Source organism: Triturus cristatus, chromosome 1_1 (genome assembly GCF_964204655.1).
Source record: "Triturus cristatus chromosome 1_1, aTriCri1.1, whole genome shotgun sequence".
NCBI lineage: Eukaryota > Metazoa > Chordata > Amphibia > Caudata > Salamandridae > Triturus > Triturus cristatus.
In genome coordinates this window covers 1,231,533,481-1,231,560,696 of record NC_140579.1, presented here as the reverse complement: position 1 = coordinate 1,231,560,696, position 27,216 = coordinate 1,231,533,481, and the positions used below count along the sequence as shown (strand labels likewise).

The 27,216-nt window shown below is 43.4% G+C and overlaps 1 protein-coding gene across 1 annotated transcript in view; it reads left to right on the top strand.

Moving 5' to 3' along the window:
* Positions 1–27,216, top strand: part of LOC146871866 (synaptonemal complex protein 1-like) — a 2,219,271-nt gene that overhangs the window by 63,873 nt on the left and 2,128,182 nt on the right. Inside the window, exon 2 of the mRNA XM_085652069.1 lies at positions 25,563–25,679. Coding sequence (XP_085508195.1) covers positions 25,653–25,679 — 27 coding nt within the window. The 5' untranslated portion in view covers positions 25,563–25,652. The remainder of the gene's footprint in view (positions 1–25,562; positions 25,680–27,216) is intronic.

The following is a 27,216-nucleotide window of genomic DNA, read 5'->3' as shown; positions in this document are numbered from 1 at the left end:
TGGAGAAACGTGTAGTTTCTCGTAAAAGGAGAAATGAGAATATCTGTAATAAAGATGTAGAGAGGAGGAAAAAAAAGAGGAGTGATGTAATTGCAAGCAAAAAGAATAAGGAAAATGAAGAACAGGTTGTAGGATGTTATTTTGAAAATAGCTCTGGTGTCAACTGCTACGCTAATGTAGTGCTGAATGTTGCATTTTATCTGGAAAGTTTGCAAGAGCAGATAATAGTAAATCAGGGAAAAAGATTCTGTTCTGTGCTGAGTCTCCTTTTTGAAAAGCTGAGTAATGATAAAACTCAAATAGAAAGTGCTACTGAAATTAGAAAAGTTTTAGATGTATGTTCAGGACGAACACAGTTTTCTCAAGACGCACAGGAATTCTTGATTTATTTTCTTCAGGTACTGGAAGAAGAAGGGGTTAACATTGAAAATGTATTTGGTCTCTCTTATAAATGGGAACATAGTTGTGAAAACTGTTATAATATATGTGGCTCTAATGTTGATTCTGAAAGGTTTATTTATTTAACATTGCCAGAGAGTAAAACAGTCACTTTTGCTAAATTAGTTAAAGATGCTAATTATAGCATGCAATGCGGTGAGTGTAAATCTGACATGTTTTCAACATTAATTTTAAAGGAATACAGACAGTATGTAATTTTAATGATGCAACGATGTAGAGCTGATGGTTCAAAATTGGATACTTTAATAAAGAAGTTTACAGGACAGCAATTATCAATTTCAGGAAAAACTTTTGTAACAGTTGCAATAATTTTCCATGATGGACCTACTGTAACTTCTGGTCATTACACAGTTTATCTTAAATGTGATAAAGGCAGGACACTGTGTAATGATTCCCAATTGATTTTTAAGCAACGTTTGCCTTTTGATTTAGCAAATTCCTATCTAATCTTCCTGAAACCTAAATTTTAGAGAGATTTGGCAACATCTGGACAAAACAATTTTACCATTTTATTGGATTACCATTTGGAATTTACAAATAAAAAGATTTAACAAATTATCATTTGGCCTAATGGAAAGGTAACCAATTGTAATGTGGAATTTTTCCATTTTTTAAGGAAACTTTGGAAAACCAAAAATTTAGAAAAAATCTGTAACATCTGCACTATTTAAATTTTGGAATGTTATTGGATTGCCATTGGAAATTTTTTCAAAAAAGATTTTTAAAATTACTATTTGGCCATGCGGAAAAGTAAACAATTCTATTGTGGACTTATTTAATTATTAATTAATCTTTCGGAAACCAAAATGTTACAGAGAATCGGTGACATCTGTACAATTTAAACTTTTGTTTTTTATTGGATTACCATTGGAAATTAAACAAAAAAAGAATTTTAAAATTACTATTTGGCCTTAAGGAAATGGAACCAGATGTATTGTGGAGTTATTTGACATATATTATTGTGATTATACTTCTGAAACAAAAATATCAGACGGTATTTTAAAGAAATAAGTATTGATATTAGATGATAGTTTTTAAGAATATTATGCATTTCTATAAAGTTATGTTTATGCAAAAAGAGATTGTGGGCTTTTTTAAAAACAATCTTTGAGATTGTTAATTTTTTTTTTGCCTGCTGTTAAATGATGAATGGAATTGCTTTCACAATTTATAGTGAAATGCAATATTTTCTGAAAACAGCAAAAAAAAGGCAAAAATATTTTTTGAAAAATATGTAAATATGTGTACTGTATTATAAAATGTTTTATTAAATATTAATACTTTTTTCTTTTTTTTCAGATTGAGATAGAAAATTTTCGAAAACTAGAACCATTTTTAAAGCAATTAAATTTTTTTTTAAATGAATAAATCTTTTTTTGAGTGGGTATGGTAAGTCAATAATATCATGGTCCCTTTTTTCCACTTCTCTACAATCACATTTTCAGTTTTTAATTGTAGTCTCTAAAGGACCTTGTAATGTGATAATTGATTTTTAGTGTTTTAAAAAAAAAAAAAAAAAAATTTACCGTACGCGTGCGGTAAAAAAAAAAAAAAAGTTTTTAAAAACCTATATAAAAAATAGATGAAAGGTAAGGTTGGCTCTTAAAAGAGCCGTTGTGTTCATGCAGGGACAGAGGAAAGAAAGATTGGGAATATTAGACGGTACGACAAGTGTGCTGATCTATTTTACAGTTCACTAGGGAAATACTGGTCTCCCTATAAGTAATTAGATCATGACAAGTGGCGCACCGTACTTCAACCCTCGCAAACCGAGGGTTAATTTCCAGAGGACCAGAAAAAGGAGATGCTCCCCCCACAGACGAAGGGCTCACCTGACCTGCAGAAGAAGGACTCGGCCCTGCAGATGATGGTCCAGGCTGAGCTGCTGTGGATGTGCTTGGTTGATTTACTGAAGGGTTACCTTCAGTAAGTCGAGCATGTGTCCTTCTGTGTACATCCTTAAGGTGTCTCATCATGGTGTGATTCCCAAAGGAATACTTCCTGTCAGGATTACCTCTTGAAAGTACACGCTTACACAGCTTGCAAGTCACTAAGGGTGCATTTACCTTTTGCTGGCCTTCTGGAAAAGTAAAATACTCCCATACGTAAGAGGTCTTTTGTTTCCTCGCTCTCTGCCTCAAGGTAGTGCTGCTAGCCTCACTCTCAGAAGAGCTCTGCTGTTCTGCCATCGTATCACAAAGACAACCCAGCTCCTTCTCCTAAGGGATCACAAGCAGAAATGAGGGGAATGGGTGTGGTGTAGGAGAGTTCTAGAACTGAAAGTAGTTTCAACCAATCAAAAGTTGTGTTTCATGATCACATGACCTACCGTACGCTTACGGTACGCTTACGGCAAAAGTACGCATGCGCGTAAAAAAGACACGCGCTCGCGCGCATGCGCATAACAGTCACTCCCCGACACTTCCGCGTAACGTGCGCGTGTAGCGTACACGCGTACGCGCCCCACGCGGAGTACGCGCGGCTACGCAAATTGCGTAACTATACGCAAACAGCGTAGATAAATTACGGACATTGCGTAAACCGTACGCTTACCGTAAGCTTACCGTACGCGTACTAAAAAAAAATAAAAAAAAAAGGAAAAAATGTATTGCTAATAAATTTTACCTGTTTATTTTATAAAAAATGTTAAAAAAAACATATTGTAGAATTTTAAAAATTTAACCATAGTCTTTAAAAAAGGATAGAAAATTAAATTAAAAATATGTAAAAAAAAAAGAAGAAAAAAAAAAAAATTAGCATTTAAAAAACCTTTGAAATTCACTGAAAAAACCATGGGTTTCACACACGTTATAGTTAGGAATTAGCATTTAAAAAACCTTAGAAATTCAATGAAAAAACCAAAGGTTTCACACATGTTATAGTTAGCTGGACATTTCACTCGTAAAAAACCAATGAAATTCCCCCGTTATAGTTAGTTCAGCTAACTATAACTCGCGCGCCCGCAATGCACTACTGATGACGTCACATATTACATCACTCATGACATGGTCAGTGACATCACTCATGACATCACTGATATCTCAAATGACATCACTGATGACATTATCCTTGTGACAGAGTGGTAGACCTCCTCTCACCCTAATATAACCTTTGATACAAACATTCAAAAATAGAGACTAAAATTTTCAAAAAAATGGACATACCAATAACAGTTACAACAACCTATTCAGTAATTCTAAGATCCACATACACATCCACTCATCCACCAACAATCCTATACAGTCACTCATACATGTACTCACACATCATATGTACTCGTACACCTAAACATCCTGTAACACAATCCCACTCATCCATAGTTACTCACACATAGTCACTCATGCTAATAAAGAATCAAACATCCATTTACTTGCATATACAGTTATACACACACCAGCACACTTACTTTAACAGAAACTTACACATACTTAGTCTTTTAAACAATCACTTATAGAAACACATACTTATTCATACAGGAACTCTTCCAATCTCTCACTCTCACATATACTCACTTATAAACACCAATAGTCACATATACTAGTTTAAAACATATGTAGTTACTTATGAAGACACTATTGAGACAGTCATTCACTCACTAACACACCCATGCACACACTCATCTACCCATACAGTCCTGCACACATGCTGTCTTCAACACATACAAACAGTGAGTCACTCATTCATGCATCTATGCACTACGTAATACCCCCACCGCACCATGAAGACACTCAGACACTGATACTCAAAAAACCAACTATTAACCTATATAGACACTCATGTAGCTACTCACCAACCCATGCAGCCACTTATATACAAAGTGAGAGACTGATACAGGTATTTACACATTTAAACATTACTCACTAAGCCATGTATTAACTAAGATACACTTAATCAGTCAGTTATACAATCAATTTTTCAGAAACAAATCATCAATTTAGACACTTATATACTCATTTATTCTTCCATCGACCTTGAGATATACATATATAAAACATATTTAATTTTCAGAAAAACACACATTCACTGGATGATGTCATCAGTGATGTCATCAGTGATGTCATTTGAGATGTCATCAGTGATGTCATGAGTGATGTCACTGACCATGTCATGAGTGATGTAATATGTGACGTCATCAGTAGTGCATTGCGGGCGCGCGAGTTATAGTTAGCTGAACTAACTATAACGGGGGAATTTCATTGGTTTTTTACGAGTGAAATGTCCAGCTAACTATAACATGTGTGAAACCTTTGGTTTTTTCATTGAATTTCTAAGGTTTTTTAAATGCTAATTCCTAACTATAACGTGTGTGAAACCCATGGTTTTTTCAGTGAATATATATATATATATATATATATAATATATATTACCTACTGGCAGTCGCCAGTAGGTAGTTATAGTCAGGACCTATTATCCATAGGAAACCCTGCAACATTCTATTTGGAATAACTTTGGCGCCGGTTGACGAATCTTCGTGAAATTCAGGAACCTTTAATCGCAGCTGCAGCCCGAACTGCTGAACGGAATCACACGAAATTTGGTAAAGACGTAGCCCTTGGTTCACACTCGTGCCTTTTGGTTAAATGGTGTAAATCCGTTCAGTAGCTACTGAGAAAATCAAAAGTAAAATCATAGGAATATCTAAGGTATATCTATGGCCTCGGAGGATCCGCGCACCCTATGCGCACCCAGCGCGCACCCTCCCAATCACGAGCTGCATGCTAATTGGCTGTCAACTTGGTGTAAACACTCCAAACCACGAAGTGTTGGCAGCCATTTTGTGCCTTGGTAGAAGCGAGGCCCAAGAAATCAGTGGATGAAGTGTGCAAAACGTATAAAGGAGGCAGGGTAGAAATACCCTGACCCTCTAGCCCTGCTTAGGGGGTCCCACAAGAAAAATATGGCAAAATGCACGCTGGGTGCGTGGATCCTGCCGTAAAAAATAAATTCAAATGAAGCGCGAGCCCCCGCGCTTCTTTAATAATTAGCCCCCGGGGGGCCAAATCCCGGGAGCCAAAATATTAAATTTGATGGGGGGGCCCAGAGGGGCCCCGGGGACCGCCACCCCCCGGGGCTACAAAATAAATGGGTGGGGGGCTCAAAGGCCCCCCAGCCCCGGGGAACGCTACCCCCCGGGGCTTTAAAAACAAATGGGTGGGGGCGCTCAAAGGCCGGGGCTTTTTATATTATGGGAGGGGGGCCGTGTGGCCCCCCTCCTGGAGCAGTCAATGGCCCTGGGGACCGCCACCTCCCAGGGCCGGCTCCTGCAGTGTCTCGGGGTGCCCACCCCCGGGACACTGCTGTTTGCTATGGCAGAGCGTGAGCCGAGGCTCCCGCCCTGTCTTAGCAAACTTGGTTTGGATTTTGAAAGAGCGAGTAGGAAACCTGATCTCTTTCAAAATGCAAACCATATTGCTTTTCCACACGGGGAGCTGCTTGTTAGCAGCTCCCCGTGTGGAAAAGCAATGCCGGCTCCCGAAGGATGTGGGGAGCCGGCTGGGACTGTGGGGGCATTGTGGCTCCCCCCATGGTCCCCAACGTTGTATATAGGCCCGGGGGATGGGGTCCCCGGGGAGAATAGAAATTAGTGATAGGTGCTAATTTCGCAAAATCGCATTAAAAACTAATATAGGTTTATTAAAAGTAAAAATATATTATTTTTATGATTAGTCAGATTTATGTCTTGCCTTAATATTTATATGAAGTACATTAAATAATTTCGCGGGACTCGCGCACCCACCGCGTCAAATACGTATATGACGTCACGCGGAAGCGCGCGAGCATTGCATAATGTAAAACGTATGCGCCTGAAGTCGCGTACAGGTCGAATAGCAATCGCGCAGAAAAATACGCACCCATCGCACACCCTACGCGCATTCTTCACAACAATCGTAAAGTGGCGGCTAGGTTTCGTGCAGTGATCGAGAACGGTACGCATTAGGTGCGCGACTTCCAAAAAAATTGGGAAAAAAAACAATTAAAAAATATTAGAAATATATTTTTTATAAATAAATATTAGTTTCAATATTTTAAAAAACATTTTTTTTATTTCACATTAAAAATATGTAATGTAATTAAAAAAATATATTTAAAAAATGTAGAAAAACAGTATAAAAAAACTAAATATAACGATTAATATATTTAAAAATTATGATTTAAAAAACCTTTGAAATTCAGTGAAAAAACCATAGATTACTGATATGTTATAGATAGGAATTAGCATTTAAAAAACCTTTGAAATTCACTGAAAAAAACCATAGGTTTCAGGTATGTTATAGTTAGGAATTAGCATTAAAAGAACCTTAGAAATTCACTGGAAAAACCATAGGTTTCAGGGGTGTTAGTTAGCTGGACATTTCACTCGTACAAAACCATTGAAATTCCTCTGTTATAGTTAGTTCTACTAGCTATAACTTGCACGCCCACAATCCACTGCTGATGTCACATATTACATCATTCATGACATGGTCAGTGACATCACTGATTACATCACTGACATCTCAAATGACATCACTGATGACATCACTAATGACATCCACGTGACCATCTGATACTTCTCATCATACACTAGTATAACCTTTCATCACTCATTATAAAATATGGAGTACCATATTTGAAACCATTGACACACCAATATAAGTATCTAAAAACCCACTCAGTGATTCCTAGATCTACACACTTACCTATAAATTCACTCATACATGCTGACAAAGATCAATAGAACACTATCAAATATACTTTTACACCTATATCGACATTACACACCAGCACACATCCTATTCACTTATGCAGTCATCCTACTCACTTATGCAAACAATGGATCATACTAACATTTAGTCAGCTACACACTTATACAAACACCACTTTTACTTATTCATATAGATAGTAACTCATACTTAGTGTGTTATAAAATCACAATTACAAGTATACAGTTATCCATACAGTCACTCATATCTGAGTGTTATGTATACTTATTTATATACAACTACTGTCACATACACTGCCTTTTATTTTTCTAGTTTTTTGGACATGTACCATTGAGAGATATATTTGCTCATCACCACACCCATAAAGATATTCACTCACCCAAACAACAGTTATAAAATGCAGTCTTAACCTCCTATACCTACTGAATCAACTATTCACACATCTTTGGGCAGTCAAACACCCCCCACCGAACCACACACACTTTCACTCTCCCATACAAATACTCAGTCAACTAATCAATAACTAATATAGACTTTCACGTAGCTAGTAACCAACTGGTGCAGCAGTTTACACAACAACTGACAAAGTGATACAGATATTCACACAGTTTAGTCACTATCCAATATATTTAGTGAGGCACTATAAATTAGTCAAGTAAACAGTCAATCACACTGCTACTAAATCCTCCATCCAGATATTTATATATCCACTCATTTTTCAATGCAGATTGCTATATATATAATACATATTTAAATAACGAACCAAACCACATTCACTGCATGATGTCATCAGTGATTCCATCAGTGATGTCACTGACCATGTCATGAATGATGTAATATGTGACACCATCAGCAGTGGATTGCAGGCACGCGAGTTATAGTTAGTAGAACTAACTGTAACAGAGGAATTTCAATGGTTTTGTACGAGTGAAATGTCCAGCTAACTATAACACCCCTGAAACCCATGTTTTTTTCAGTGAATATATATATATATATATATATATATATATATATCTGTTTATTTGGCTATCTATCTATCTATTAGTTATTCATATGGTACCCGCCATCCTCTAATGTTATATTTGAATGATTATTCTTTGATAACTGCTACCTATTCTGATTCAGGCGTGTGAATCTAAAAAAGATCCAATACTGGATAAGAAAATGAGTTACTTACCTGTTACATCCGTTATCCAGTATTGGTACCTTTCATAGATTCACATGAGGCCCACCCTCCTCTCCGGAGAGACTTTTATTATTATAAATAATGTTGCCACTTGTGCTAGAAAATCTGATGGTCTTGCCTCTGAGTGTTGTAGAGGGTGCGTGTGTCTGATTGGCTGAGTTTCAACTTTGGTTCTTTTTTACAAAAAGATATGAATGGACTACTGCAAAGACTGTGGAATGCATTATTGCCTATGATGATATGAAATACTACTGGATAACTGAAGTTAGAGGTAAGTAACTAGTTTTCTTCTGGGCCATCTACCTCTCCAAAACAGATCAAAGAGTTCTGCGAGGTCATGCTCTGACTCTTCCGATCCTTGCTGACTCCCTCTGACTTGTCTCTGGGCCCCAAGGAGACAAGAGGCTTTCTTTCTGGAGTACCACCTGCAGGTTCTGCCTCAGTGCCAGTTGGACCTTTCGAGCCCTTCTCCACACTTCTGGCTCCACCTCCGACACCGCTATCCACATCGGTTCCTGGCACTTCGAAGCCGGTTCCGAATCCATCAATACCGGGAGAGGAAATGCGTATAGTACTCTACGAATCGGAGTCGGCGCCGGCCCAACATTGGTCAAAGCCATGCCCCTCTACTACTCAGGCGCCACTTCCCCAACTTGATCTGCCACAAGGGAGAACACACACCTTGCGCTCCCGTTACAGCACGGGCACGAACAACGAGGAAAGAAAGAGCTTAATTGGGTTTACCACCATAAATGGTGGCAGCAATTTAATACCTAGATACACAGAGAATTCTTATGACTCTAAAATCCCAAAAGGGATTGTCGCCAAATATGAGGAAGGTGGTGATATCACAAAATGTTTCACAGCCTTTGAGTGGGCCTGTGGTATTAGAAAAGGGAAGAAATCGCACTGGGGAGCATTACTTTGGGAACTGTTCACTGGTAACTGTAGGAACAGACTCCTGACCCGTACTAGGGCAGATGCTGAGTCCTATGACCTCATGAAGGGTACCCTGATTGAGGGCTTTGGACTTGGCAACTGAAGAATGTAGAATTAGATTCAGGGAGACTCACAAAACCTTGAGTCAGTTCTGGGATGACTTCATAGACTACTCAGTGAAAAAACTAAATCACTGGTTAACTGGAAATGAAGTGCATGACTATACTGGGCTGTATAATCTGTTTATGAAAGGAACCATTTTTAGTAATTTAATTAATGAACAATTGCATCAGTATCCGGTAGACCTAGGTCCAATTTTTCCCCAAGAATTGGGAAGCCAGGCAGACCACTTGGTCAAGATTAGGGTGAATAAGACTAGCACTGGAAGTGACCAAAAGAAAGGGGTTACAAAACATCCTCAGGTGAGACTGGGTGATCACCCTGAAGATAACAATTAAGAACCCTTTTAAAGGCCCTCAAAAATCTGCACAGGAGGCTGTGCCCCAGACCTCTTCAAAACCCAGCAGTGGGCACAAAGGTAAAAGTTGTGTTCCCCTAAAGGCCTGGTGTTACAACTGTAAGAAGTTGGGACACAAAACTTGAGAACCTACCTGCCCCAAAAAGAATGCCCCTAGAGGACCTCCAGTTAGCACTGGTGTGGCAAGTCTCCAGGTGGGATCAATAGTGTGGCTCGAGCAAATCAGGGTTCACAATGAAGCCATTTTAGTCTCTAAGGGAGGGGTAGATATAGCCATGCTCTCTGGCCTCCTACTATGAACAAGTACCAGCAGTACCCCTTGATTAATGGGACTAGAATAGAAGCCATGAGGGATGCAGCTGCCAGTGTCACCATGGTGAAAAAACACTGGTTTCCCCAGGACAATACCTGACTGGAAGAACATATCCAGTCATCAACGCTGATAATGTCACTACAGTCTACCTCATGCCTATGGTGTCATTCGAGGGGGGAGGGGATACTGGCCAGAAAGAGGTAGTGGTCTGTTCTAAAATCCCAGTTGAATGTCTACTAGGGAATGATCTGGAGACCTCGGCATGGGTTGAGGTAGAACTGAAAAGCCATGCTGGGAATCCCTGATTTGGTGTGTGTAAAAACAAGGGCACAGTGCCGAGCACAGGGAGATCAAAAGGTGTCGCAGTTTGGAATAATCGCCCAACCTTCCAAGAGGAAAGGTAAGAAGGCTGGGGAACCAGTTTCTGTACAGCAAAACTCTCAGGACCCCTCTCCTCAGGGAGAGGACTTGTCAACCCCAGAGGGAACTGAGCCTATGGAACTTGACACTTGCTAGGTGTCCTAATGTAAGGATGGACTCCCTTATACTGAAGCTAGAGGCCCAAAACATGGTGCCACTAGGGCAGTGGGAGTGCCTCCGGCATTTAGAGAATTCCTCCTTACATTGGCCCATGACACCTCCCTAGCTGGGCATCCTGGCCAGACAAAAACTTAGAATAGGCTTGTCAGCTGGCCAAACATGTCCCAGAATTTAAAGGAGTTTTGCAGCTCCTTTGTCATCTGTCACGTCAGAGGAATGATAGGTGGACACCCAAAGGCCCTCTTAATCCCATTACCAGTAGTTGGGGTTCCCTCAGAAGGATAGGTTTGGACATAGTGGGTCCACTTGAACCTCCCACAGCATCAGGAAACAAATCCGTACTGGTGGTAGTGGATCATGCTACCAGGTATCCTGATGCGGTTTCACTTAGGACTACTACAGCCCCTGCAGTAGCCAAGGCCCTCATTGGCATCTATACCAAGGTAGGGTTTCCTAAGGAGGTGGTTTCAAACAGAGGTTTCAACTTCATGTCTGCATACCTAACAAACGTGAAATGAATGTGGAGTGACCTATAAGTTCACACAGCTTATCAACAAACCAATTGCCTTGTTGAAATATTCAAGAAGACATTAAAACGCATGATCATGGGACTCACTGAAAACGAGATGGGATGTCCTATTGCCATGCCTGGTTTTTACCTACAGAGAGGTGCCTCAGAAGGGAGTAGTGTTTTCCCCCTTTGAACTTCTGTTTGGCCAACCTATCAGGGGACCACTATGTCTTGTGAATAAAGGTTGCGAGAAATCTCTCCAAGATCTAAGCAGCATTTAGTGGACTATGAACTAGGCCTATGTTCCAGAATGGCAGAGTACATGGAGAAATCACCCAAAAATCTTGAGGCCAGCCAAGAGCTCCAGGCGCTTTGGTATGACCAAACGGCTGCACTGGTGGAGTTCTAACCAGGGCAGAAGCTGTGGGTTTTGGAGCCTGTGGCAACAAGGGTTCTCCAAGACAAATGGAGTGGCCCTTGTAGGAAGGTGAATATCTGACTATGGTTACCCCCAACCTTTTGCCTAGTGTCTAGCTGGTTTTTCGACTTAGTTGGCCTGAGATCCTGCCATTCAGGGTCTCAGGCTGTCTGCTCTCTCTTTAAAATGGACCCCATGTACCCTAGGTACATACCCAATTGGTAAGGGTCACCTTATTGGACCCTGTACAGTGTACCCTAGGTACCCAGGGCATAGGTGTACCCTAGGCCTCCCAGGGGCTGCAGCATGTATTATGCCACCCCTGGCCTGGCCTTCCAATCAGACACAACTGGCTGATCACTCAGCTGGGGCAAGGTTGTGTAATCACCCCTTGCTTAGATATAGTATACCTATATCTACCCTTAAAATAGACACATGTGTACCTGTGAGCCACTCCTATGGCAGGCCTTAACAATCCTGGAGGCAGAGTGCTTGGTAACATGTGAGATGGTGCTCTAGCATGAGCTGAGCCTGTCTGCAGCTTTCGGAACCATGACCTTATAGCTGTTCTATGATATAGCCTACCATATACTCTTAAAGTGCCTTATAATCTTAAACGGTTATGGTAACTATGGTTGGGCTGTATCAAAACATGTCGTGTAAGGTGTCTAACACTTTGGAATAATACCCCCATACCATTTCTGGGGATGAGGATATTATTCCTCCCTTCTAGAGGGAGAAGACATGTTAAAATCCTACTTTGCTGTGTAACTCTGACTAAAGCCTCAGCATCACAAAATGGATGCTGCTGCCACAGACACAAGTCTGACCTCCTGCAGCTGGGAGCCCTCCCAGCCAGGGAGGCCTGGACAATGGGTTTCCTGCTTGGGGAGGTGCGAGCACCACCCTAGACAGGATTTAGTGTATTGGGGCAGGGAGGGTTGAATGAAACTAGACACTGCCTGGGGCACACAAGGTGTCCCATGCATAGTCCAGTTCAAACCGGCGCTGGGGCACTCCAGCCCCAGCTCTGGCGCGAAACTGGACAAAGGAAAGGGGGTGTAACCACTCCCCTTCCTGGTCCCACCCATAGGAGGGACCTTGCAGGTAGCCCAGCCCAGTATATCAGTAGGTAGCTGAGACCTGCAAATTAGATTATCCTGAAACTCTGGACCTTCGACATTTGACCTCAGGAAGAAGACTGAAGAATCTCCCTTGTGGCCAAGGAGTGACCACCCTGGGCAACCAGGCACCATCCAGCGACCGCTGCTTGCTTTGCGACTGATCCTACGAGGGACGACTGCAGAGACTGACCAGCGCCGAGACTTCCAGACACCTCTGAACCAGATCCACCTCTACAGCAAAGCTGAAACCCGTGGAGGCGACGAGGGACATGGGACCGGCGACTTGGGAAAAGTGGCTAGTACCTGACTAGCGTGACTTCTGAGGCTTCCTCGAGGCTGTGCTTGGGGAATTGAGAAGCCCCCATCCCGAGCACCATCTGCAAAGAAGATCAGCTCCCCACACTTCACGTGTTCTGCATGGGGCCCTTCTGCACCTGAGTTGCTCGACGTGTTGTCCTGTTGCTGGCCCGTTGGCTAGGGACCTCTGCGACGACGAACCTTTGATTTCACCTTGCTGGTCCAGCTCCTCCAGACTGGCCCTCGCTCCTCTGTGAAAGAGAAGCACCCCAGACCTTCCTTGTCTGCACCCGAAGCAAGTCCTCCATTCTGTGTGGGTTCCGCTTGCCAAGGCTTGTTGGGTCCTAACTCGACATCGACGCTGCAGACAGCAAGAGCCTTCGTGGGACAGCTAGCCTCCTGGTCCTGGTCGTCCTCGACGTCTCCTGGTACCCGTGGCTACTGCGACAAGCTTCACCTCTTCACCTGCATCTGCACGACATCGCCTGGTTCCTTCCTGGTTTCTTCCCGGCTCCTGGCTGGTGACCTAAACTCTGTCCCTTCTGCTTGCAGGTACCCTTCCTTCTTGATTCCATCCTTGGGATCCACCGGACACTCTTCACTGACTGCCTGTCAGCCACTTTCCTTCAGGCATCCATAGGAGTCCACGACGAAACCCGACGCAAGTTCACACCTATGCACCCGCAGCCCGTGGGCTAGGTAACTTGAGTACTCCGGTGCTCATAAGGGTGGTGACTATCCTAGGGTCTAGTTTCCAAATCTCGAACTCCTAGCTATTCCAGAAGTGTCCTAAAACTGTTAATTTCTAATAACTGCAGGGTACTGGCAAATTAGCATGGCCCCAGGAGCCAAAGAAAAGACAGCATTCTCCCTATCAGATGGGCATTATCAAGTTTAATGTTATGCCCTTTGGCTTAAAGAGTGCCCCTGCCACCTTCCAAGGGTCTATGACTCAAGTCCTAGTTGGGTTGGAGGCCTTTGGTGCAGCATATCTAAATGATATTGCTGGATTTAGGTCTTCCTGGCAGGATCACCTGATCCACTTGGGGAAGGTGTTACCAGCCCTGCAGTCAGCAGGCCTAACTATCAAGGCTTCAAAATGCCAGAAAGGGCAGGGTACTTTTGTATACTTGGGCCACCTTGTAGGTGGAGGCCAAGTGCCACCCTTACTACCCAAGATCAAGACAATTCTGGACTGGGAAGCTTCAACAACCCAGACCTAAGTCAGGGCATTCTTGGGTACTAGAGGAGGTTTGCAAAGGGGTAGGGATAAAAATGTAAAACAGGAGATAACAGCTGTCAAAGGGGAGAATGGCCTATTGTATACACAACCAGAGCTAATAGTTGAACAATTTGCCCAGTTTTATAAAAAAATTATATGGATGCTCCAGTTTGTTTGATGTGTGAAAATATGCTCAGTATGTAGAAAGGTGTAACTTACCAGGCCTTAAAGAAGAAGAGACACACTCCCTCAACCAAGAAATTACGTGTGAATAAATATTTGATACACTAGTGGCCCTTCCTTCTGGTAAAGCAGTGAGAGATGATGCAATACCATTTGAGTTTTATAAAACATTTAAAGATTACATTGCCCCCCCCCCCCCCCCCATGAGTAAGATTATACATTATATAAGCGAGAGTGGAGACCTACCCAGATCGTGGGATATGACAAATATGGGTTTTTTCCTGAAAAAGAAAAAAACACCAGATGAGTGTGGATCATATCACCCTGTATCCCTCATTAATGCAGACGCTAAAATATTCAACACTTTTGGCACCTTTTATGTCACAATTAGTCTCTAGCCAACAACATGGGTTTATACCAGGAAGAGATACTACAGCACATGTGAATGCTGCCATAGTAGATTTTGATGTAGTGAAAAAACTAAACTTAGAAATGGGGATGGTCCTGCTCGATGCCGAAAAGGCATTCGACCGCGTTACCTGGGAATGCCTCTGGGCCAAGCTTACGGAGTTTAATATTCAGTCGATTTCACACATGGTTTAAGGCCCTATATAAACAACCAAGAGCTAAATTAATTTAACTACAATCACAATCCACTCCTTTTCCGATATTGAAAGGTACCCGACAGGGCTGTCCCCTTTCTCCATAACTTTTTTGCACTATACATAGAACCATTCATAGGATCACTTCTTTCTAATACACATATACTCCCGGTTCAATCAGGGTCTGGCGAATTAAAAATAATGGCATATGCGGACGATAAAGCTGTCTTTTCTGCAGACCTAATCAATGCAATGAATGCTATTCAAACGGAGGGTATCACGTTTGGTGCTTTCTCTGGCTATAAGCTAAATATAAATAAGACGCTGGTCCTTCTTAACTATCAAACCAATAGGGCAATATTGGGGGCCTGCTCAGTAGCTACTTATTTGGAGGTACAGATTTCTTCGAACACGGAACAGGTTTTAAGATTGAACTATGACCCCATGCTACAGACTGTTGTCCAAAAAATGAAGATATGGCATTAATTACCAATCAGTAATATAGGGAGATGCAACATTATTAAAATTAATATTTTACCCACATTTCTTTACTTATTTCGCGCAATACCATTACGAGTCCCAAATTATTTTTTTAAGAAACTTGAAGGGGCAATTAGTAGCTTTATTTGGGGCTACAAACAGCCACGTTGGCAATAAAATATCTAAAACTTCCATATAAAAATGGAGGGGGGGGGGGAGGCTCCAATAACCTGATTTCAAATTATACTTTTGGGCTTCCTTTGCAGGACGGCTTCAAAGTGTTCTCTCTGTGGGCAGCCAAGACTACTTCTATAACTTTGCAATGGGTTCTGACAGTAGAATGTTTTATACAAGATAAATGGCCCTAACTTCTTTAAAAGAGTACGGTTTAAGACACTTCAAGATATAGCCTACATCTGGTGAGAAATAGTATCTAAATGTTCCCTTCCCTCTATGCATACTAACCTCTCGCTATGGAGTAGTCCCTCGCTCCCTGACTTATTTCATGACTCAAGGAAAATCATGGGTCAGCTATGGGGTCAGTCAACTTGGGCATTTATATTATACTAATGGGTTGCAAACTTTTGAAGACCTACAGCGGGTATATGGCCTTCAGAAGCAGATGTTTTATAAATATTTACAGGTTAGAGATTGTTTATGGGTACGCAGAGGTATAAGAGCACCTATAGAATCTGATATAATAAATTGCTTACACTCTACCTCGAAGTTAACTATCAGCAAGGTTTACCAGCTACTCTCTCAATTTAGGAATAATGATATCTCGAAGTTAGCGTCTATATGGAGTGAATTACTTGGCAAGGAGATTACTTTTTCAGATATTGAGGACGCACGAAGTACTTTAGACGAGGCCGTACATTCCATTAACTTAAAACTGCAGCAATTCAAAACTATGTGTATGTTATACTACACCCCGACCAATTAATTGACTGGTCAGTGAACAGGGGGGGAGACATAGGGCATGGGGGTATATGTCAAAATATGGATTAGCTGCTGCAGATAGTTTACATATGTTTGCCACATATGTTTGCCACTTTTCCCGGTTGGAAAGAGATGTGCCAGATAGTAGCAGATTGCTTAGGCATAGGTCTACAACCAACGGAGGTGGAAATTATGCTGCGATATAAATCAGCCTTTGATCCTGGCTTAAGATCTCTCTCTGCTAATATTATATTGACTGCCCGTCTATGTATTGTGCGGGTATGGGTATCTACAACGTCTTCTAGGGTATTAGAATGGTGGGTAATGTTGAGAGAAATATATGAAAGGGAAATGGCCATAGCCAAGACTAGGGGAATTCGCTCTGGGAAGAAATGTTTGCGAATTTGGGGGCCCATGGATAAAGGAAAATAGTAAGATTTATTACATTATGTCACTTAATGTTAGGAGCCATTATTTACCCATGTATTACTTTTTTATGTATGATCTCTTTTTCTTTGTCTCGTACTTGTATTGATATCCAATACCCATAATCACTTTGTATTTGTATATGTGTCTATATATTTTTCTACTGGTATGCCTTTGTTTATTCCCTGTGATAAATAAAAATAGACAGTTGTCAGAACGCTTTTGACACCCTGAAGGAGGCAATGTGCTCAGCACAAATTCTCAAAGCCCCAGATTACTCTAAGCAGTTCATTGTGCAGACTGATGCCTCTGAGCTAGGGATAGGAGCAGTCCTATCCCAGACCAACGATGATGGCCAAGACGTGCCTGTTGCTTTTATTAGCAGAAGGTTACTCCCTAGGACACAGCGTTGAAGTGCCATTGAGAGGTAGGCTTTTGCTGCGGTTTGGTCCCTGAAGACTTTGAGGCCATACCTGTTTGGTACTCACTTCTTGATTCAAACTGACCACAGACTTCGCAGATGGCTTATGCAGATGAAAGATGAGAACCCAAATGTTTTGAGGTGATCCATCTCCATACAGAGAGGGTCTCTAAGGGATGCAGCATGTATTGTGCCACCCTCAGAGACCCCTCACCCAATACATTGCAGACTGTGTTTTGGTGCAGATAAAACCTAAGTCGACATGGCACACATCCCTATGTGCCATGCCCATCAACACTGCCTGGGGCACAGGCAAGTCACCCCTCTAGCAGGCTTCACAGCCCTAAGGCAAGGTGTACTATACCACAGGTGAGGGCATAGCTGCATGAGCAATATGTCCCTACAGTGTCTAAGTCCATTCTTAGACAGCTCCATGATGGCTTTACTGAATGCTAAGAAGTTTGCTATCAAACTTCTCAGCACAATAAACCCACACTGATGCCAGTGTTGGATTTATTGTAAAATGGTCTCACAGCGCATCTTAGAGATGCCCCCTGAAAAACGACCAGCTCTCTAGTGTGTAGCTGACTGCTTTGCACCAGCCTGCCACACACAGACCTGTTTCTGACCTACTGAGGTGGGAGCTCTTGTGCTATGGTTGTTAGGAACAAAGCCTGCTTGAGGTGGAGGTGCTTCTCAGCTACCCCCAAGCAGGAATAGCAAGCAGGGTGGCGAGCCTTAAAGGCTTCCTGGCCTGTGATAATCTAGCCAGGGCCCATATAGCTAGTGGCAATGCCTGCAACCCCCTCACCCCCAACCTCCCCGGACAACTCCCACTTTTGGCAGTAAGGTCAGTGGTAAAATTTGTAGTCAGGAGAGGTGTGTCCCTTCTCAGCCCAGACCACCCCTAGGGTGGCCAGAGCTGAAATTACCGGCCCTGTCCAGAAGATTCCAGCTACAAGTGCTCCGGGTCCATCTGTATCCCCGTCTCCTGCCCACTCTGCACCCTATGCCCACGGCCTGACTCTGAGTGGCTCAACTGTTCAGCGAAGTCTCTCCAGTGATCCTCACCTCAACTCCATTGGTGGCTGACCTCTCTTGGACTCCACGAAGACGCCAGCAGCCTCTTCACAAAGGATCCCACTGACCGCGACTGGCTTTGGTAAAGAAAATGCAACACCAAAAGGCACTCCTGCGTCCTCAGCCCCCGGAGTTTGGGGAGCCCAGCCGACGGTACGCATGCCTTCTCCGGCATTTCAACATACCTGTCCAGCTGGTGGTGACCTTCGTCCTGCCACCTGGTCTGCCTCTGCAGCCTCTTTGTGCGACTCACCATACACTTGCATTGGGTGCCCAACGCTGATTTGCAGCCTGCACGCGGCCGCCCCTGTGCTGCTGGTGGTGTATATTTGGTGCTGCCTTGTGGCTCCCCATGTGCTTGCTTTAACCCCCAGGGCCTTTGCCCTAAAACCACGGGTGCTTACCTGCAACCAGCACCTCTTGTGTGTGCCCGCAGTCTCCATTGACTAATATTGAGCCCAGTGACCTCTGCACTCGGCCGCCCCAGTGCAGCTGGTGGTGCAGTACCTACCTTGATCTGACCCTTGCCCTGTGTTGGTCTAAATCCCCGAAGACTGGAATTGTAAGTTGAGTACCTACCTGTAAATGTGCATAACTGTTTTCCTTCAATAGGATTACATTGCATTTCTGATTATTGCACTAAATGTCTATCTCTTACATTTGCAAAGGGTGCTACTGTTTGACATTATCAAAGTGTTTTTAATACTCCTGTAAAGCATGTCTATGCATTTGCAACATAATACCTACTGTATTTGAAAAGTACCACTATTCTTAAAAACTGTTACCTACACCTGAGTTCCTCTTGGTTCTAAAATAAAATAACAGAGTAATAACTTTTTTTATACGAGACAATTGATCTTGGATTCAGTCTATGATTGTGTGCAATCATTTCTTACCTGAGTGTGTACAAAAAATGCTTAACACAGCCCTCTAATAAGCCTAACTGCTCAACCACACTACCACAAAAGAGTTAGGCATTATCTACTGTAACCTATGTAAAGCCTCTGGGCATCCACTGGACTCTGTGCACACTATACCGTACTTTGGTATAGTTTATACAGAGCTGGCTTCTTACACCATCAAATCAGCCTTTTTAGTGACAATAAGATCTCTCAGGAGGGTGAGTGAATTGCAGGCTTCTTACTGAAAGTGGTAACACCATTCCATGTCGGGCAAACTGTCACCCTGCCCACTTTCTACACCCCTATGCATCCCTCTAAAGAAGAGGAGAGACTCCACCATCTGGGCCCAAAAGAGCGTTGTCCCCCTACCTTGACCACACAAAAGAGATCTGGGTGGACGACCAACTCTTTGCGGGGTACGTGGGAGTAAAGAAATGTTGTGCAGTGCAGAAAAGGACGATCTCTCGATGGGTCGTCCTTTGCATTAAAATTTGCAACTGCTCTGGCCAAAAAGCAGTCTCTTGAAGGCTTATGGGTTCATTCTACCAGAGCTAAGGCAGCTACCACAACCATGCAACGTGGAGTCCCAGTCCTCGACATTTGCCAGGCAGTAATGTGGGTATCAGTGCACACATTCACTAAGCTCTACTGACTGGAAAGTCAAGTTTGCAGGGACTGCCTTTTACGCCGCTCTGTCCTGCAGGACTTCTTGGTCTAAACTTGTCTGCAGTCCCTCCTCCAGGGATGTTATTACTTGGGTATCTTTTCAAAGGTAAAGGAATCTGGGGCTAGATGTCTCTTTCAGATGGACAAGTTACTTACCTTTGGTAACGCCTTATGTGGTAGAGACATGATCTTGCTGCAGATTCCTTACCGACCCAACCATCCTTCCCACTCTACGGACATATTTTTAGGGTCACGGCTGTTCCCTTTCAGGGCCCTAGTTGTTCAGAAACAGACCAATACCAATGCACCTCACAGCTCCGTACTCCTGGCGTGGAAAGTCATGAAAAAACTGACATCAGTACACCGAAGTGGCGCTTATATTGGTGACACAGATGTCGCAACAGTGGAGACGACACTGATGACGTCACACAGAGCGGACTGACACCACCTTCCGAAGTGGAATGTTCTTGTTCGGAAAAAAATCTTCCGGATCCAGTCAGATGTCTAGGAAAATCAAAGGTAAGGAATCTCCCTCCCAAATTCAGTTCAGAAGGGTAAAAACCTCTGAGTTATGCTTGCTGACTGGCTGACATACAAAGAGCAGGTAAACAAAGTTGCTTCCAGTGCGTTTTTTTACTCTCCGAATGGTAAAGAACATGTCCCCATTTCTTCCCATTGACTTGCTTAAAATCGTAGTCATTGCATTTGTACTATCCAGGATAGACTACTGTAATAGGCTTCATCACAATCTAACCAAAAAATTGCTGAATATATTACAGATCCTGCAAAATGCAGCAGCGCGAATGTTGATGAAGGTACCCAGATTTGTCTCACCCTCTTCAGCCATTCATAGTTTACATTGGTTGAGGGTAAGAAAAAGAATCACCTTTAAGGGACTTTGCACAGCCTATAAGGCATTGCATGACCTCGGCCCAGGGTACCTCAAAGACCAATTCAGATGGTATGTACCAGGCAGGTCCTTGTGTTCTAGCTCTGCTAAAGATTTGATCATCTCCAAGCACAGGCTGACCTCCCTGGGAGGCTGGAATAGCATCCTCTGTATAACTCAAAACTGGAGTAGCCTCCCAATGGAATTAAAAAAAGGTTACCTCATCAGTTTTAGAAAGGTCTTAAAAATCTGGCTGTTTAGGGAAGATTAACTTCCTGATTTTCTCTGTCTTTCTGATCTGTGATGGGTGCAGCTCCAAAGCACCACTGGGCATTTGTTTACACTTTATAAATATAAATCAAATCAAACTCTGCGGCTACATCTTGATCCTACTAAATAAGGCATTAATGAAGGTAAGTAACTTGTCCTACAGGAACACATCTGCTCATGCAGACATGCCCGTGATGGCAAAATAATGCACCCTGCCTAATGGCTGTAACGCCTGCTTTAGAGGTGCCTTTACATATAATACATGCATTGTACAGGTCGATGGCACACAGTGAGTGTGCTATGTCCTGTTTTCAGAATGGTTTGCACCATTTCACGCATCCTACAATGGCAGTGTGCATGTAGTTTTTGTGTGGGTCCCTTTGTGTGGCATTATACTTGCTGCAGCCCATCAGGATCCTCTTTAGTTCCCATTCCCTGGGTACCATATGTACCATTTACCAGGGACTTACAAGGGTGCTAAAGTCCTTGCCAATTGAGGTACAATTGAACATATTGTAGTATGTAGAAAAAGAGCACTGGCACTGGGGCCTGTTTAGCAGGGACCTAGTGCACATCTAGTCAAGAACATCGGTACCATTGGGCAAAAAGTGGGGGCGACAATGTAAAAGAATTTGCACTTTCCTACAGAGCTCATTATTGATTATAAGCAACTGATAGTGATGGCAGTAATTACCTTTAGGATTCTTAAGTTTGGAAGGACATTTTCAGTACACTGGACTTCTGAAATATATTGCAAGACAAACAATTTTAGAGACATGTAACCTATTAATAGATTTTTTTGTATATTTATACACAATATGCTTAGGAATCTAACCACAGATTCTTCACAAGTAGAATTATCCCCAGGTGCCAGACTCGATCCATTAACTTTTGAAGCAGTTTTCCCAGATGCTGGTAGATAGCATATAAGTACCACCCCTGGGCTGTGGCATCATATTTATTTTCTGTGCTTTCCTACCTGTACCTCTCGTCTTCCTTTCCCTCATCATTAGACTAAATTTGGTCTGCATTTCTTTCTTCAGTAAATTCAAACCAGTGTGCAATGGAACTATGCCCCCTCCAAGACTGCAAGATTTAACCCATGAAGGAACTGTCACAATTAAATGTCTGTGCCAGACACTCACAAAGTATGACTTTTGTGTTTGTGATCAAGACACGGCTCCAAGTTGTGTGAGGAATGTGCCCTTATGAACCCAAAGTTAAGAAGCAAATGTGTACATCACAGGACACTGGAAGATAATGTGCAAGTCTCACTCCCATTCAAAGTTGAGTGCACCGAGTCGCTCAAGCACTGGATTTTGTTCCTGCGACACGTCCTTATGGTGGTTGAAGTCTTCGAGTTAGCCCACATTGAAGTAAAAGAGGAAGCACAAGAAGGCCAAACAGGACTTATCCCCATCTCACCTTTCTGTAGGTTCAGTGAAGTCATGAGGGTGACAGATTTCCTTGTGTGATGAACTCCTTATGAACGTTCCCATGTATTCTGTTTTGGATTTTTGCCCTCGGAATGCCTTCCCCTGAAAGGATAAATTCAAGATGCATACATGGGCCCTGGATCTGGGTGACTAGATGGTAACCCCGAAACTGCAGGATGCGTATTTTCATATACCCAGCTTGCAGTCCCACAGACATTACCTGTGGGCCAAGGTAGACCAGGAGCATTTCCAATTTACTGAGCTCCCACTAAGCCCTACCAGTGGCCCCCAGGTGTTCTCAAAAGTGATGGCAGTGGTTGCAGCACATCGCTGGAGGTCAGGGATAGGGTTTTACCCTACCTCGACGACTGGCCTTTGTAGGAGGGGTTGCCACACTTAGTTGAAGACCACCTTTAGACAATGGCAATCCGTCTTACATCTCTCAGTTTCATGATCAATGTGCTGAAGTCACACCGGACTCCTTTGCAGAGGCTTCCTTTTATAGGAGTCATCCTCGATACAGTACTCTTCTGAGTCTTACCTCTATTACAGTGAGTTCAGGACATTTGGGTTTTGATCCCAATGTTTCAGCCTCGGTCCTGGATCTCAGTGGGAGTGGCTCTGTGGAGTCATGGCCTATTAGCCTCCAGTATCCTGCTAGTCGACTAAGCCAAGTGGGACAAACGCTGCAGTGGGATCTGAAGTCTTCAGGTGGCTCAGTACCAACGGAACCTGTTCGATTCCATCCAGGTGTCGTCAGACACTGGAAATGACTTTCAGTGGTGGCAGCATCGTCTCCCATCCACACCCAGAGTTGGCGATGGTTACAGATATGTCACTACTGGGCTGGGGTTATCTGGGAGAGGTGAAGATCACAGGACTCTGGTCTCCTGCGGAAAGCCGACTCCATCAGTCTGCTCAGGTTGCTGGCCGGCTTCCTGGTGCTGAATGCATTCTTGCGGTCCATCAGTGGGAGGCTTGTGCAAGATCTCATGGTAAACATCTCAGTCATGTTGTGCGCAGGTTCTGAGTACGGCCCTGGGTTCTATTCCAAGAAGGTCTTTACCTCTAGAAGTGGCTGGACCCTCAGGGACTGTCGCTGGTAGTGAACAACCTGGTGGTAGCTTTGAACACCAGGGCGAATAAACTCAGCCAATAGCACCTGGCGGATCATTAATGGCAACTACATCCAGAGGTAGCACAGGAAATCCTTCAGCAATGGGGAGAACCCTGTTTAGATATTTTTTCCAGTCACGAATGCGCAGTGTCAAAACGTTTGCACGCTGGATTTCCAAAGAAATCTCTCTCTAGGAGATGGATTCAGGATGTAGTGGAGCACTGAACCTCTGTATGCCTTACTGTTGCTGCCATTCCTGCTTCGAGTTCTGAAGAAAATCAGTAATAACCGGGTCCTAGTCCTAGTGGTTCCCGATTGGGCCAGTAGAGTGTCGTATCTGGAACTTGTGGGCATGAACCTCTGTCCTCTGATCAGGCTACCCTTTCAGGAGGATTTTCTGTCATAGCAGCAGGGCAGGGTCCTACACACAGTCCCATGCAATCTATGCCTAATGTAGGGAGATTGAGCAGTGACAGTTGACTGTCTTCCTCCAGAGGCAGTGGATATTATCCTTGATATGTGGCACCCCGCGGCAAAATCTGTTTATGCGGGACGCTTAGCCAAGTTTATGACTGGTGTGGAGCCCGCAACACGGACCTGTTGCAGGCTAGACATTGTATTGTTGTTTATTCTTCGCCCAGCACAGACTTGCAGTGGGCAGCATTAAAGGCCATTTGCCATCCTCTAGTCTTGTTTTGCATTTGCCATACCAACCATGTTTATTTAAATCACCTTTTGAGACATATTTATTCCCCAAAACTCTTTATGATGCCACATGATAGGGATCTCAATTTAGTCCTTACTTTCTGTATGTGCTCTTCTTTCAAGTCGATACACAGCTGCTTATTATGTCTGGTTACTCTGAAAACTTTTCTTTGCCGTAGTTACTTCAGCCCGCCACCTGAGTGAGCTTCAGACCCTTTCGGTGCAACTGTCTTTATACCATATTTTTCCAGAGAAACTGGTGTTGACGACCAGGAAGGCAGTTTTGCCAAAATGTATTACTACTTTTCTTGTTGGGTAATCCATCACCCTCCCAATGTTGCTTGCTCTGCCTCACCCCTTGAAAGAGGAGGAGGGACTCCATCAGCTAAACCCAAAAAAGAGTTTTGAGTGTTTACATCGATTGCACCAAAGACCAGTTCTTTCTAGTGTTCTCTGGGGCTAAGAAAGGCAAGGCGGTGCAGAAAATAACCTTTTCCAGGTAGATAGTCCTCTGCATTAAGACCTATTGCGCATTAGCATAGATGCAGCCCCAGATGGACAGAGGGCTCATTTAATAATGCCTAAGGCTTCTACTACTGCGTTGGCTGTGGTGCCTGCTCTTGACATCTGTCAAGCGGCGACGTGCATACGTTCTTGAAGCACTGTCTCCTTGACAGCCAGGTCCAACAGGAGCAGCATTTTGCCTGTTCGGTCCCACAGGATATTTTGGTCTGAGGCCGCTCCAGACTCTCCACCTTGGGGGTGTAGTACTTTGGTATATATTCTACAGGTGAGAAATCTGAGGTTAGAAGTACCCACCAGACTAACTTGCTACTTACCGTCAGTGACACTCTCTCTGATGGCACTCTGTCTAACCACACCACCCTGCCATGTCCAGTGCAGTGCCCTCTTTTTAGCATCTAAAAAGATTTCAAATTAGAGTTCTGCGCATTGGTACCTCTGATTGTTTTGTGGTCTGCATCTGATAAGACAAAAAGCCAATAAAGAAACTGGTGTCACCGCTCAGGGGTTGCGCTTATAGAAGGTTCTGCTCCAAAACTTCCAACACGGAACAAAGCCAACACAGAGCTGCACTACACCACCTACCAGCGCATGGGAACATTGCTTGGAAAGTGTTAGGATGCAGTCTAGCACATGGAGATTATTCTACAGGAGAGGAATCTGCGTTTACATAGAGTATCACCAGAAAGAACATTAATGAAGGTATGACACCTGTTGTTTTGGTTTATTACAGGTGAATAAGCTCAAAATAGAGCTGGAAAATGCTAGAGCACAGTATGAGGAAACAGCTGAAAGCTATAAAAATGTCATAGAGGAGAAAAGTATGACTGAATCGAGGCTTTGTGAAGAGGTAAGCCACATTTGGTTTTTTTGGGATATTTAGTTACAGAATCCTGATTTGTGACAAGTCACATTTTCAATGATCATCTTCCTGTATTAACCACTAATTAAATATAAAATGTCGAGGTGAATGCCCATATTTATTTGACGAATAGAAAGGATAGTGTACAGAGCACAGCAACGCAGACAGTAACACGAGCAGTAAGAGCAATGGTTACAGGAATCACAGTTGGATGGTGAGAATGGAACTCGCACCTCTACTAAGCATCAGAATCCAAGCGGGTGTGGCTTGCCAAGCTTCATGATGGCTGCAGTCACAGTGAGCTCTGGTAAAACCATGGCCACCAGACTGCGATTTGTTGTTGGGACCAAGACGGTAGCCCAAAATGCTAGTACGAGGCACATATTATTGTGATCTCTCCGGGTCCTCCGATCGCCGAAGGGCTACATTTGTCATAAGCTCATCTGACTCTGGTGAATGCAACATAGCAGCGCCCGCTCTGTGCAGGCAGAGAGCCTGAGTGTTTGTGCTCCGAAATACAGAAGAGAAATCGGTGTGCTGGCATCTCCCCAATCCACCCGAAACCATCTGCCCCAGTAGAGCTGAATTCAAAGGGGTAGAGCTATATTTATAAGGCAGGGTCACACAGAGAAGAGTGTTGTGCGAGCTGAGCAGGAATCAGGGCATACTTGCCCTCTACTGCATCAAGACAGGTTCCCAAGGTGTATGTTTAGGAAATAGGCCATAGACATCCCAGAGTATTCCCTTTCCCTAAAGACAACAAACAGGTCTTAGTAAAGAGCAAGGAAGGCTTATTCTTTCTGCGCCTCTTTATCATGTGGACAAGAAAGGGCCCAGCTACTCACATGGTGAATCTACTAGGTGTGTGCAAAATCTTGGTGAACGACTTAATGATGCTAGTGCTTTTCTCTGTGCAAATTCAGGAACAATAAAGCTCTATTGGATGGATCAAGTTTCACAACCAAGCTTGGTCAACCAGTAAATGCATTCAGTAAATGTGAAGCACTTCTGATAGAGACTTCTAGCTGCAGATTCCTCCCATTTGTGAATATTCCCCAGGCGTCAGACAGGATCAGGAAACTTCATCAGTTCCGGTGCCTTTCGGCTTCGCATTCATGCTGTTTTTCTCTGGAAATGATGTGGGATCCGGAGCCCTCTCTCATCTCTCAGACACTTACCTCAAAAATTGTCTGAAATTTACAGTATGCAAGGGAATGTCACTGTTAATATTAATAAATGTTATATATCATAGAGACGTCTAGCCGCAGATTCCTTAACTTGGAATATCCACAGGCTTGAGACTGGAACCGGAAAAATTTCCGCAGCAGCACCTCTGCGCCCCGGGGGCAGCACCGCCCGGCTCTACCCTGACATCGTGTACGGACATGTCAGAGGAGCCATATATGCCCCTCCCGGCGCGCTGACGTCAGTTTTCTTCTTTTTTGCGTTCGAGCGCGGATCTCAGAAAACCAGCAGTTCCTTGGCCTGGTTTTTGGCCATTCTCGACACCCTCTGGTGTTGTGGG